Consider the following 13582-nt stretch of genomic DNA (forward strand, 5'->3'; position numbering starts at 1 on the left):
ATGAAGACCTTTTAAACTATAGGTATAGCTGAACTATGGTGACAAGTTATTTCCTGATAAGACATTCCCCGATTTCCTAAAAGGAAGAACAAAACTCCGTAACTAGCAGAACACTAGAGGTGTAAAGGCAAAAATAAGATATGGAAGAATGAAGAGGAGGGAAGGTTCTTACCAGTGGAATTAATTGAAGGTCACTTAAAAGTCCAACAACAAATAGGATAAAATAAAAAATGGGATTGGTTAGTACAGGAACTAACCCGACGAAACGAGGGGCGCACTAGGTGGTGCACGATGAGGCAAAGCGTCCCGGAGTGCACTTGTATTAGATGTCTTCCTCAATGAATGAGAGCAGTGCAGAAGAAGTGTCCAAAAAATTCTTAATACGGTGATGTAGCAGCATTATCAACAGGGCAGGGTGAGGGGAGTCAGGCAACGTGCAACAGATAAGTGTAAAAGAGTAAATACTATGCAGTCCGATAACTTTAAAGTGTAAGGTGAAAAAGCGAAGAAATACTTGCAGTGGATTGATAGCAGGCAAGGCAGGGAGGATATATGCAGTCCAATAGGCGAGCCAAGGTCTGGTACACAGTTTTCCATAAACCAGACTGAGGGCACTTCAAAGCAGTCCGTTTAGGCGTGCAGGGGGCTGGTACACAATTCAGACTTAACCAAAACAGAGGGCAATTTAAAGCAGTCCGTAAAGGCGTGCAGGGGTCTGGTACACAGTTGAATAAACCAAAACAGAGGGCAGTTCAAGGAAGTCCGTATAGGTGAGCAGAGATCTGGTACACAAAGCAGAATAAACCAAGCCAAGGGAAATCCAAAAAGCAGTCCGTTGGGTATAAAAGGGATCGGAACCAGATGAAAGTGAAGATGGAACTTCGGCAACAAGCTGGGAACAGCTTCAATAGGAAGCAGCGTTCGGCCCTTCTCGCCGTGTCATGAAAGATTCAGAATGAGGCTCTGGTTTCCCATTGGCAGCATTCAGGAATGGAAGCAGGAATGCTGGGACATGTAGTCCTTTCAGTGCTGCGGGCAGTAACAGCCACAGCAATAGCCCATTTCCATGGCAGCCTCCACTGCCTATGGAATGGCGCTGAAAACCGCCTGATTCTATTATCTAGGTGAGCACCAGGTCTAATAGATGGATTATGCCATGTCCGGCGAGTAAATCCTTTTAACCCATGGGATACCGCAGAGCCCCGAACCGTAACAGCGCGATTGCGTACATTTCGAAGAAAAGATTTCCATTCGCCAGAGATGATGGAGTCCTTGACAAGGTCACACCAGGGGTCGGCTTGTGTGGTATCTACAATGTCCTCAATACCGGTTGCTTTGGGTTTCATGGTGTGAACGACCTGGCAGATGTGTTCCTCGGTTTCTTCTGCCACATTCACCTCTCTTGGTGTGGCCGCTCTCAGGTGTCTGGACAGGAAATCTGCTGGGTTGCTGGTACCTGGTTGGTATGTTAATTCAAATTCGTATTGTTGCAGGTGTAACAGCCACTTCCCTATCCTGGCCGGGGGGTGTGCAGAGGATCCTGTGAATATGGGGTTGAGGGGCTTGTGGTCCGTGTATGCCTTGAATTTTCATTCATATAGGTATATGTGAAAGTGGTGGCAGCCCCACAGTACTGCAATGGCCTCTTTCTCAATGTGTGAGTACCGTTGTTCAGTTAGAGTCAAGGCGCTGGATGCATAGGCAATTGGCTTTGTTTCTCCTGTCTGAGCAACTTAGACCAAGATCGCCCCGAGATCGATGGGGCTGGCGTCAACGTATAGTTCTGTCGACAGTGTGGGGTCAGTGTATGCCATTGTGGTGTCGGCTGAAAGGGACGTCTTGATCCGCTCAAATGCTTCCTGGCAGTTTGGGCTCCCGACCCATCTTGTGTTGTATTTTGTGAGTTCTCTGAGCGGCTCGAACATCGTTGCCAGGTTAGGGATGAATCTCCCACAATATGTCACCATCCCCAGGAAGCTGCATACCTCTGTGGGTGTTGTTGGGGGAGAGGCTTCTTTGATGTCTGCAACTTTTTGTGGGTCAGCTGAAACTCCTGTGCTGTTGAACACGTAGCCATAAAAAGTGATTTCTTCCTTCATGAATTCGCACTTTTCCCTGTGAATGGTTAGCCCTGCGGTCTCCAGCCTGCTTAGTACCATCTCGAGGCAAAGCATGTGTTCTTTCCTGTCGCTAGCATGGATGAGAATGTCATCACTGACATTGAGTACTCCCGGGATGCCCTGTATCACCTCCTGGATGGCCTGCTGGAAGACTTCAGGCGCTGAGGATATGCCGAAGCTCAGCCTTTTGTATCGGCGTAGACCCAGATATGTGGAGAAAGTCGTAATATATCTGGAGTCCCGGTGCAGTTTTAGTTGATGGTATCCAGCATTGAGGTCAACCTTGGAAAACACTTTTGACCCAGTGAGGTCGTAATGATTTCGTCAAGCGTGTGGGTGATGTGCCGTTCTCGCTTGATAGCTGCATTAGGGAGGCGCATGTTGATGCAGATCCTCACCTTTCCCGGTTGCTTTGGCTTCTTAATCACTACCATGGGTGATACCCACGGTGTTGGCCCAGCTACTTTCTCTATGATACCAGCTTTCTCAAGTTCTCGCAGCTCCTTTTCGACCTGGTCTCTCATGTGGAATGGTGTCCTTCTGTGACGCACCGCTCGGGGCTGTACTGATTCGTCGATGTGAAGTTTAATAAGCTTTCCTTTCAGGCATTCGATGCCTTTGAGGAGGCCCGGGTATTTGTCAAGGAGGCTGGCGATGTCGGTTGGGTCTGTTATGTCACAGATGAAGCATATTAATCCTAGGTCTTCCGCTGCATCCCCACTCAGTAGGCATTCGATGCCCGCGTTGACGACATATACCTTGGATTGTAATACTCGGTGGCCTCTGCTGAGAGTTGTCCGAAAGCGTCCTGTCACTGGTAGTGGAGTCTCACACCTGTAGGCAAATAAAAGCGTGTCAGTCTTCTTTAAGACTGGGGGGGTGTAGTTTTCAGAACATGGTCGCTGGCATAACGTTCACTGATGCTCCAGTATCAATTGTCATTTGTGTCTCTTGGCCTTGTATGGCCATGAGGCATTTCCGTCTTCTTTGTCTTTTTGCCGACACAGTGCCTCTGTGTTTGAGTGCTGACACTAGGTACACTTTCCTCCCCCTTCTTAGTTGTCCGCTTTCTGTCTCTTTTGTTATGTCGCCGTCGCCATTGCCTTCTTCGTCGGTGGATGAGTTAGCTGTTTCGACGCGGCGGGCATTGGCCTGTTTCTTTTTCCTATGGGCACCTTTGTCTTGTTGTGGCTGGGGGCGTTGTGCTGGCCCTGACGATCTACAGCCTCTTGCGTAGTGATCCTTCCGGCCACATGCTTTGCATGTGGTTTCTTGTGCTGGGCCACCACCCACATTCAGTGGGCCCGGGAACCCTAGACTGCCACCGAGGTGAGGTGTTTGCGTCGTTAGAGTCTTCTCTCAACTGTTAGCGGCTGGTGATGTGCGCTATCGTCGCTGTCGTCGGTGTTAGCTGGAGTTTCTGCAGGGTGGTGCTCATGTGTGCGGCCCTTCCATGTGATAGTTCTCTCTGATGCCTGTATTCAAGGATTCTGGCTAGAGAGATATCCTTTTCACTCAAAACCATCCTGCATAGTTTTTCAGAGTGCATGCCGTTGATGATTTTGCGTCTGATCTCTTTTTCAACGTTGTCGAACTCACACGAGAGTGCACGTTTTCTGGGTCTTGTGTGATATGCGTCGAGCGTTTCTTCTTCCAGCTGGATGGTGGTGCAGAAAATGAAAGTCTCGTAGTCCGGGTTTAGTTGAGGCATAAAATGGGCTGTGAGAGCGTCCTTTGCTAGCTGGTAGACGTCTGAGCCATCATCGATTACGCTCGAGTTAAAGATGCACAGGACTTCGTCACCTATGTTAAGTAGAAGGTGTGACCTCATTTTTCTGGGCTTAGTGATGGCCTTACAGTCCATGGCCATTTCAAACTTCTGGACCCACAACAGCCAGCGGGGACCCACTGATGAGGGGTCAGTGTAAGGGTCGAAAGGTCCGAACACCATTGTTGTTCCTCCCTACGGTCGCGGGTGTGGCGTTGCAGTTGACAGAGTGGCTGCAATTCTCCATGGCGTGCCGGCATGGGAGTGGATAGGCCATTCGCCATAGTGTGCTGATGTATGGACTGCCACAGGAGACGTGCGCCAAACTCTCCTCACCTCAGAAAGATGGTTGCTGGTGGTGTATCACTGTGCCTAGTGGCTCCTCGCTATTGCTGCTAGCGCTGCTGGGCTGCCTGGAGGTTGGTTGGCTGGCTCCACGCATTCAGTGGCATAGAGCATGCAATAACTGTGTTGTCCTTGTGAAGGTCGTTGGTGGGTTGAAGCAATGAGAGGATGCAGTAGGCCAGAAGGGAAGAATGGAAAAAAAATATTCTTTTTTTCTGGTGGGGGATGGCCCTGTCTGCAGAAAGGGTTTTAGGCGGTTGGCCGACAAGATTTGTTTTGTGCGGTTTAGTTGCTTGCAGTTGAGCCGTTTGTGCTCGGGCGTGGCATGCTTGAGGCCCTGGGGGGCAGCCCAGGGTGGAAGGTGCTGGTGCATTGGTGGAGATGTTGGTTAATTGATGGTGTTGCTCGCTATGAGTAAATGCACGCTCAGGTGTGGCATGCCTGAGGGGCAGCTCAGGGCAGGTGGCTGTGCAGTTTTTTTTATTTTTTGTTCTCAGTGGTTTTCTTGTTGGCTCTTGGTTGGCTTTGTTGGGAAGCATTAATGCCCTTTTTCCAAGTTGGTGGGAGTTTGTTTCCAGATTTTGCATATGTGTAAGGACGAAGTGGAGTGATAGCTGAGCAGAGTGCAGTATCCTGGCATTTTCGTAGGGTCCGGGTTTTGGTTTGGTGAAAGGTTTGTACCTTTTTGTGTTTCCATTGTACTCTGGCTTTTGCCTGTACAGTTGGCCAATTTGTGGGAAAGATTGGAATGTGTGTCGTGTGTGTTTAAGGTAATGTTAGCTGTGCGGGTCATCGCATCATTGCATGTGTTGTGGCTTGTGTAATCTTTAAAGGATGGGGAGGAGTTTTAATGTGACGTGCGTGACAATGTGGTGATGCCAGAGCTTCTGGTTCTATGGAGTGTAGAGGTTCGGGCTTGAGTGAGAGAGGCTGGCTAGATGGGTTTGGCATAGCTCTCAACTCACACGCTTTTGGCGGGTGTCACCTGCCTTGTAAACAGCTGACTCACCCGCCAAGCCTCCAGCACGCCCATTCGTTTCAATGGGCCTCTCACCCGCCAAAACTAAAATCGGTGTTTTCACCCGCCTTTGAAACACAAATGGTTGAGAGCTATGGGTTTGGAGAATCCAGTGTCCAACGTTTATACACGTGTCTCCGTCTACCTACTTTTCCTGCTGTCTCATGGACCCTGAATGAGTACCAGACCAAGGACAATAAAGCTTACATGTACTTACTGACGTCCCACTTCCATCATTTAATGTTCATTTCCTGTGAAGCAACATTTGGCCTTGTGGGCCCTAAGATCTGTTTCAAAGCTGAAAGTATTTGTAGTTGTCTGACCAAAGGATTTATCAAGTTTCTTTATGGATATCTCAGGGGCGCTTGACATGTAACTTGCCCCAAAAACTTGGGAGCATGTACTCTAGTATGAGAGCTGTGTGGACACAGCTACCATCATGACATTTTAAATGTATCTGCATTTCTTGGGATATCCTTGCTACGTTTGAGGTCACAGGTGGACATTGTCACTTAGTGCATACAGCTTTTTGATATACAATATGGGATCCCCGCATATATGGACATCGGTAAGGCTTTTCCCAAATAAAAGGGCTCTTTCTGGAAAATCAGGACATCTGCCAATCGCTTTATTGGTGACCATTAACCCATCCCACCTGGAACACCGTTGCTAAACTGTTATAGCACCCACATACTAAAATCCAGTCCAGATTACAAAGTGCCCATCTCATCCTAACGCACCGGGCCCTCACCCAACTGACGCTTTACTCTCACTGGGTAAAACTGGTCAGTTCCGCCCCTGCTGTCAACGCTGATTGGCTTGCCTGCCCGTCCGTTCCGCTGGCAACCCTGCGCCATGCTAGGCTGCGCGGCCGCTTTCCCTTTGCTCCCCGGCTGTGGACGGCTGCGGTGGGTCTCAGCCGCCGAGGCCGGAGTGCGTGCCCGGCCGCCATTTTGTGCCCCCCTCCGGCTCCGGTGACCCCCCCGCAGACCGCACAAGATGGCGGCGGCCGGGCCCGCCCCCCCTCCTGCCGTAGCTCGCTTGGAGGGTCGTGAGTTCGAATATCTGATGAAGAAGCGCTCGGTGAGCATTGGGCGTAACTCATCACAGGGCTCGGTGGATGTTAGCATGGGACACTCTAGCTTCATCTCCCGCCGCCACTTGGAGATCTTCACAGCGGCGCCCGGGGGGTCCGGTGCTGACGGAGGGGGCTTCTACCTGCGGTGCCTCGGCAAGAACGGCGTCTTCGTGGACGGGGTCTTCCAAAGGAGGGGAGCACCACCGCTGCAGTTGCCCCGACTGTGAGTGTGGGGGCATACATGGGCATTGGAATGGTTGATGGCTGGCAAGGGATAGCGATTGCAATCTCTGTTTTAGGTAGTCGAATATTTGATTGATAAGTGACGTCTGTCACACTGCCTGGAGGCGAAGTTAAGAGGTGTGCCTGGATTGTAATGCCCTCTTTGCATGAAATTGAACAATCCCCTGGAATAGACCTCCTGTCGGGACCCTTTTATGGACCGTGTTTCCCATTTGCACGCGCTAGACGTACTGTTTTCAGAGGTTTAGGTCCCCCTTTCCTCGCTCTCTTATGTATGGAATGTTACCCCCTGGTATGCTGTTTTCCCACTGCTCCAGTTCACCAGTGGGTTGTGGCTTTCTCCACCACCGTGAAGGCTGATGTCTGAGCCATGATTTACACGCCACCTATGTAGGCACCATCGGCTGCCGCAGAAATATAGAGCCCCATTTCTCCCGTGCAGTCTGTTGCATGCACGTTCATCTCAACGTCCATTATGGCCATCTATACGCTAGTATTAATGCACCTGAATTGTGGAAAAGTGCCCCGTTATTCTACTGCATGTGCCTTTTAGAGTTTGTGTTGTCCGGGTTTAAGTCTGCATGCGTGTATGTACATTTGTGAAACGTTCCAAGTAATGCTGTGCCAGCCGATTATGTTACAACACATAGCATGTGCTGTCAAAACGTCGTTGGGCATGTTTTTCATACACATTCCTTACAAAATGCACTTACGTAAGTAGGCGTTGATTTTAGAAACATACGTGGCTTTTACCAGACAACGATTAAACCTCGGTGATTGTCATGACACTGCAACCATGTCATTTATTTATAGGCATTTGTTTCCCCTGAAACATGTTGCTTGTTTCTTGTATTCAGCAGATGGATCGTCATCATTCATTGTGTGCTTTTGTTTTCTTAGTAATAATGTATTTGCTCTCGATTTATCAAAACAGATTTTGGTGCACCTATTGATGTATTAAATGTGCCTATTGTTAACCTGTCATGTGCAAATTGTTTTGCTGATTGTTTTTGCTCCTCTTGGACCAAGTGCACTGTACGTGTTTATAAGTTAAGGCATAGCCGGATTTGTGCTTCTGGCTTTTGACGTTTGTTGATTAGACAGCTGACTTAATGCCCTGTGGCAAGCTGGGTATTGTTTAGCTTCAAACCACCTCCGCCCAGTAACTCGGGTTGCTGCTTGGTTGTGAGAAGGTCGTGTTCTACTCGGCCCATGAGCCACAAGAAAATCAAGTCCTGCGCATAGTACCTCGCTTAACACGAGAAGCAATTGTTAATTTTCAAAATATACACCTCCCGCTTTTGCGTGCCTGAGACAATTGAACAGTCCGCTCCGCTCTCATTATTCAATCGCACATCCAGAGGGGCAGACTCTCTGTGAAGGAGGATTGAGTCGGTATCAACCAGGGACAAATGCAATGGAAGGTGACATGGTGTGCGCCATGGGATGACTATAGTTCCTGATGGCGACATGGTGTAGAAGCAGAAACTAGACGACACACAGCAATTTCCATACCCATGTGGATGATTGAGTGAATGCAGTACGCATGAATTGTGTGGCTAAATTAAGCCTTTTGGACCCACCTCGGCGGTCTTCGCATTCAACGCAATCGAAATACAAACTGTGTATACAATCTTTTTGTTTTTGCTTTAATTGACGGAGTTCCATATTTTTGAACATAGGGAGATTGTCGTACCCCTCATAATTAACAAATCAAGCTCTAGTAGGTGTGGGTACTTAAATTCGCGATAACTAGGTACTGGCGAGGTAGTCCAATACATTGTTGGTGGAATTAAAGTAAACTTATATTTGGTAAGATTTGCATTCAGTTTTTGTGAAATTGAACACCACAAGCTGTGTTGGCAGAATGGTAATTACTGTACAATAGATCCGTTATTATCGATGAAGAAATCAAGAATTTAACAATTGTGTGTTTATAATAACATTGGCATTGCAATCCAAGATGAACAAGCAAGTGGGAACAAACGGAATAGCTGCTCTGCTTGTGAGCAGCCACACAGAAATCCAGATCATGATCGAGGTTTAGGTAATGGGGTGAGCACCCGCTCTTTGCATTGTGTAAAGTTGGTCATCGGAAGCAACCAATGGTAAAGCAGAGCACCTCTTCAATGGTGCAAACGTTGACACCAATAACCTTTCTCTTGTCCATGGGGCTACAACTGAGTATGGCCATTTCAGTGATTGAGACCTGAAATATGAAATGGGAGGTAGGTGAAAGCATAAATGCGCAGGGATGTGCCAAACGTGTTTGATAAAGATGTTCAGTATGTTTTTAATGCTCGAGTCATCCACATGAGCCTCACTGGCTTTACGACGTCAGACTGAATGTTACACATCTGACTCTTTGTCAAAGGCCGTTTCAGCTAACCAGTCATACATGCATCGCACAACCCAGTAGTCTGCCAGCTCTAGTTCATCTCCAGTTCAGAGCGACTGACTAATCAAAGACATGCACGTGAGCTGAAAAGCATGCATTTTTAATCAAGAATGTTATGGGAAGCTCTATTTTATACATTTCCTACCCACCTAGGACCTTTCGGGTAAGGTTTTCTCCATGCATAATGTCTCCCAGCATCTACAATGACTGCAGATTGATCCAATAAATACTGATGATTTGATAGAATACATATGCTGTGATTGGTTATTTATAGCACACTTAATACCTAGAGGGTTGTAAGCACGGACCCAGGGATCGAACCTGTGTTGTTCCATGTCTTCCAAGGCGAGCACGTTGCCCCTGAGCTATCCTGCTGAGTCAACCTTTGTAATGGGATTGTAGTAAACCTCGTCCTGTAGGTCAACAGTAATGATACTTCATGGCAAAGATTAAAACGTCCATCCTTTACAGATTGTGGTGCAGTTCCCCTTTTCGAGTTGTAGATGGGGTGAACGACTATGAAACACAATCCTTGTTCCATATTGAACCCTTTTCGTAGTTGATAGTGGCACGTGTGCAGGGCTCGAAATTGAGATTCGATGAGAAGGAGCTAAAACCAGCTCCTGGGTGTTGGGCTTCACCCTGTAGGCCAGAGCTACCGCAGAGGAACCAGTGGCTACCAGAAATTTTGTTCATTTCTTATTAACTATTGTGTTTAAAATGTGTATTCGATGTGTTCTATGTCATCTTTAGCATTCTCAAATAATCAGTGTCCTTCCTTCTTAAGTGACCGTTCGTCCCGGGTTATTCTGTGTACCTTATACCCCTACCTCTTTCTCACCTGTGGTGTCACCAGGGCTCCAACCTCTCCCCTTGGCTCTTTAACTCTTACCTTGCCCCATTGGCACTACCCATTTCCACCTTCTCTCCTGACTTCCAGTGCTATGCAGATGACGCACAACTCATTTTCAAACTCCCTGTTGACCCTCACTTCTTCCATCATCCCGGACTGCTTATCTGCTATCCAGTCCTAGTGCACTTCCAGCAATCTCTACCTCAATGCCAGCAAGACTGAGATCCTTCCTATTGGGACCCATGCTTCCTCTCTTCCACTCACTCTGACCATCCTCTAATGTCTCTTCTTCTGAAGCCAGAAACCTCTGAGCCATCTTTGACTTCTCTCTTTTTCTCTTTCGCTTTCTCTTTCCTCCCTCACGTTCAGGACATTGCAAAGAAGTCCCACTTTCAACTATTCCTTCTCAAAGGAATTATCCCTTTTCTCAGTTCCCCAGAAGCTCAATGTTACTCAAGCTCTGGTTCTCTCTAGGCTGGACTACTGCAATAGCCTTCTCTTGAATGTACCCTCTTCCTCTCTACGACCCTTACAAGTAATCCAGAATAGGGCAAACTTCTCCTTGGCCTCGAGCCAGGGACCACATCTCTCATGCCCAAAGAACTCTTCACTGGCTCCAGGTTGTTGCAATGATTACATTCAAATCCCTGTGCATCATTCATAAGGCTGTCTGGGTCCTGGGACCACGCTATTTTCAGCTTGCTCTTACTAAATACTCTCCTTCTAGACCTCTTCCTCTGGTACCAACTCTGTGTGTGTCAGGCGTTTTGCTAGAGGGCCGGAAGCTGATTTTTCTTCAGATGGCTCCCTCTTATGGAACAGCCTCCCCCCCTTCCTCTTGAACTGGACCTCCTCAAATTCCAGAAGCTCCTGAAGACTCTTCTTTTTGCCTCACTCCCCCTTTCTCCTCTGCTAATCCCACAGTTGCTGAGATTGGTGACCATGGCCCTTATGTGCCCTTCGAGGGCTCGCCTCCAGCCTCTGCATACACACAGCACGGTTCCATGTGTTAATATTCCCGCAAAAATATCACCATATTGTTGCGGCGATATTGATCCATGGACTCTGCGGGGGGGGGCAACCCCGCATTATTTTAAAATGTGCAGGGGACACCCCCGCTCCCACAAATTATCCCCAGCCCCCACAAAATATCACCTATGGCGAGACAAACGGACATATGTACAGCAATATTTTTGGTGGGGATATTTTGTAGGGATACCCACAGCACTTGTCTCGGCACCCACTGGCCTATGCCGTTGTAGGCTTGCACTTACCTACTTATTGAGCTGAACTCTCCCTAGCAGTTCCTACACTGAGCACTTAAATATGCTGCTCACTCATGAGCACTCCTCTTCTCTATCTGCAGTTGCACGTTCTGAATGATCACAAGGCCTAGTAAGTCTGTCTCTATCCTCCAGTGTAGTAACTGTTTTCAATCCCATGTTCCCTCCCATATGCCCTGTGGGCGTTTTGAAACACAATTTACTTGTTGTATAACCGCCTAACAAATGCACAATACATAAATAAGCCACATTTACATGATTAAAAGGCGCTAGTTGACCCTAGGAGCCAAAGGTAGCTGTTGGGTTTCAAGCTAATCGGGCTCTACTATGCTAGAATCAGGAGCTAAATGGCTCCCACCTGCCCTCCATTTCGAACCCTTCCTGCGTGTGTGTGTGTACCTAAATGGGACGTTGTCTGCAAGGTTTGTGAACTGTCTTGCGAAGCAGTGTCCTCTGTATAAATGCCAGCTGTTTGAATTTCATGTGACCCTTCTAAGGTTTGGCAGACTCGTGTGACCCTTCTGGGGTTTGGCAGACTCGCGAGCCAGACAGACACGTTTTTGCTAATGTTATAAATCGCATGCAAGGTCCAAAGGAAAATGGCAGTGTGTAATTTTTAAAGTTTGTTTAGAGATTGTTAGAGTTCTGTTTTGGAACTCGTTGAATGAGAACTTAATGGAGTGTGGAAGATGGCCGGAGAATGTTGAAGTGAGCGGTTAGCAAGAGTGGAAGCAGGACAGAGTGGATCACTGGTTTCTATGTATTGATGCTTCATAAACTCCTTACTTACCAAGTGTGCTTGCGGTAACGCAACAATTTGACGACCAACGTTGGATCCACAGTAATCAGTCAATGTGCTTGTGACCAGAGTATGCAGTAAACGTTGCACGTGTTCTCATCAGCCCACCGGTCCGACACAAGACCGCCAATTTAGCGGTGAGTGCCAAGAGGGACGTAAGGGTGGTAGTTCAGCTTGGAACAGCCAGTATAGCTGCAGGTGCTTATGCAACGTTACCAATACCTTGGTCGACGCACAGCATTAGAAGAAGGAACCGTCAGGCGTGTCTTCCCATCGCACATAACAAACAGGGAAGCAAGGCACCGGACACCGAGATCCCGCACTTTGTGAACACAGTGCTGAGTAAGAGGACAACATGTAAAGGGGCTCACAGTCCCTGAATTGTTATGGGCAAATAACAAACTGGGTGTAAAGTTTCCAAGTGAAATGAAAACACTAAAGCAAAATGAAAGGAGAATAAATCCAGCGGTTTGGCAGATGGAGAATGGTTGAAAAGAGGGAATAATGAAAGGTAGCACATAAAGCAGATCATGATTCAAAATAAATGGTTACAAAAGAAAATAACTAATTTCTAGGCGTAACAGAACACCAAGAGAATACAAGTAAAAACAAACTGCGAAGGCAGGGTAGAAACAAAATGGGGTGCAAGGAATAGCACTGCATCCCCCCTCCACCCCCAATCCTGGGAAACCTTTAATCCTATGGAACGAATGGCAGGAATGCTGGAGGAATTTGGAAAAGAGAAATTCGTTAATGCTTCATGCATTAGAGCCAGAAGCAGAAGGTCAACGAAAATATAGTTGCCCGTTTTAACAGACCTAGAAGCTGGAGACCTGGATGCGCACGAAAGGGCAATAAGGCAAATGGTCAGATAGTACGCCCCTGAAATGAATGTTCCGATTAACAGATTCAATTTGTACTAGAACACAAAAAAGAGGAATCAATTGAGAAATAGGTCTCGGCTCTAGAAATTGTCATTGATGTGTTGATTTGGAGCTGGAATAATGACAGAAGAATTGATCAGAGACCAGCTAGTCATGCTCACTAAAGACCCTGCTGTACAAGAACGTTTGTGGTTGTGTGGTGATTGTAACAAGACGCCATAGCTATTGAGGAAAAAGATTCAACATGCACAGATGCTCAAAAGGGATCAAACTTTAAAGGAGCAACAGGATCAGACAGAGGCCAACAGAGAAATTGAAAATGGAGCACATTCGCAGGCGGGTCAGTAGGATCTGAAAAAAGGAATCCAATTAATCAAACCTGGATAGAGAAGAAGTAAGGGCCAAGATGGTTTTACAAAGGAGATGTACAGAAAGACACGTGTTTTAGATGTGAAACTATGCAAATTCAAGGAATTTGTCCTGCGCTGGGACAGAAACCAGATGAGAGGACATTTCGCAATAGTGTGCAGAAACAAGAAGAGGGTGTTCGGAATGCAAGAAGAATCAGTCAGAAGATGAATGAATGGTCCAGGGAGGGATGGAGAGTAAATGATGTGAGCAGTCCTTGTTCCAAATTGAACCGGTGCACGTATATTACTAAAAACGAGTGTGAAGAATTGAGTAGAGGGCTCAGAGCAAATTGACGTGAATCAGACATAAAGAACATTGGAGTGTTTGGTCGGGGATTGATATCATTGGTTGGATGAGCAACACAGTTGAGTTCAGAGGCAGG

At 47.3% G+C, this 13582-nt stretch overlaps 1 protein-coding gene across 5 annotated transcripts in view; it reads left to right on the forward strand.

The window, feature by feature from the left end:
- Positions 1–6099: 6099 nt before the first annotated feature.
- Positions 6100–13582, forward strand: part of FOXK2 (forkhead box K2) — an 833912-nt gene continuing 826429 nt past the window's right edge. Inside the window, exon 1 of one of the 5 annotated variants that reach the window (XM_069654528.1) lies at positions 6100–6552. In XM_069654528.1, coding sequence (XP_069510629.1) covers positions 6251–6552 — 302 coding nt within the window. In that variant the 5' untranslated portion in view covers positions 6100–6250. The remainder of the gene's footprint in view (positions 6553–13582) is intronic. The other 4 variants (XM_069654525.1, XM_069654526.1, XM_069654527.1 and 1 more) reach the window with 4 other exon arrangements.

Source organism: Ambystoma mexicanum, chromosome 3q (assembly GCF_040938575.1).
Source record: "Ambystoma mexicanum isolate Mex_15411 chromosome 3q, UKY_AmexF1_1, whole genome shotgun sequence".
Taxonomy (NCBI): Eukaryota; Metazoa; Chordata; class Amphibia; order Caudata; family Ambystomatidae; genus Ambystoma; species Ambystoma mexicanum.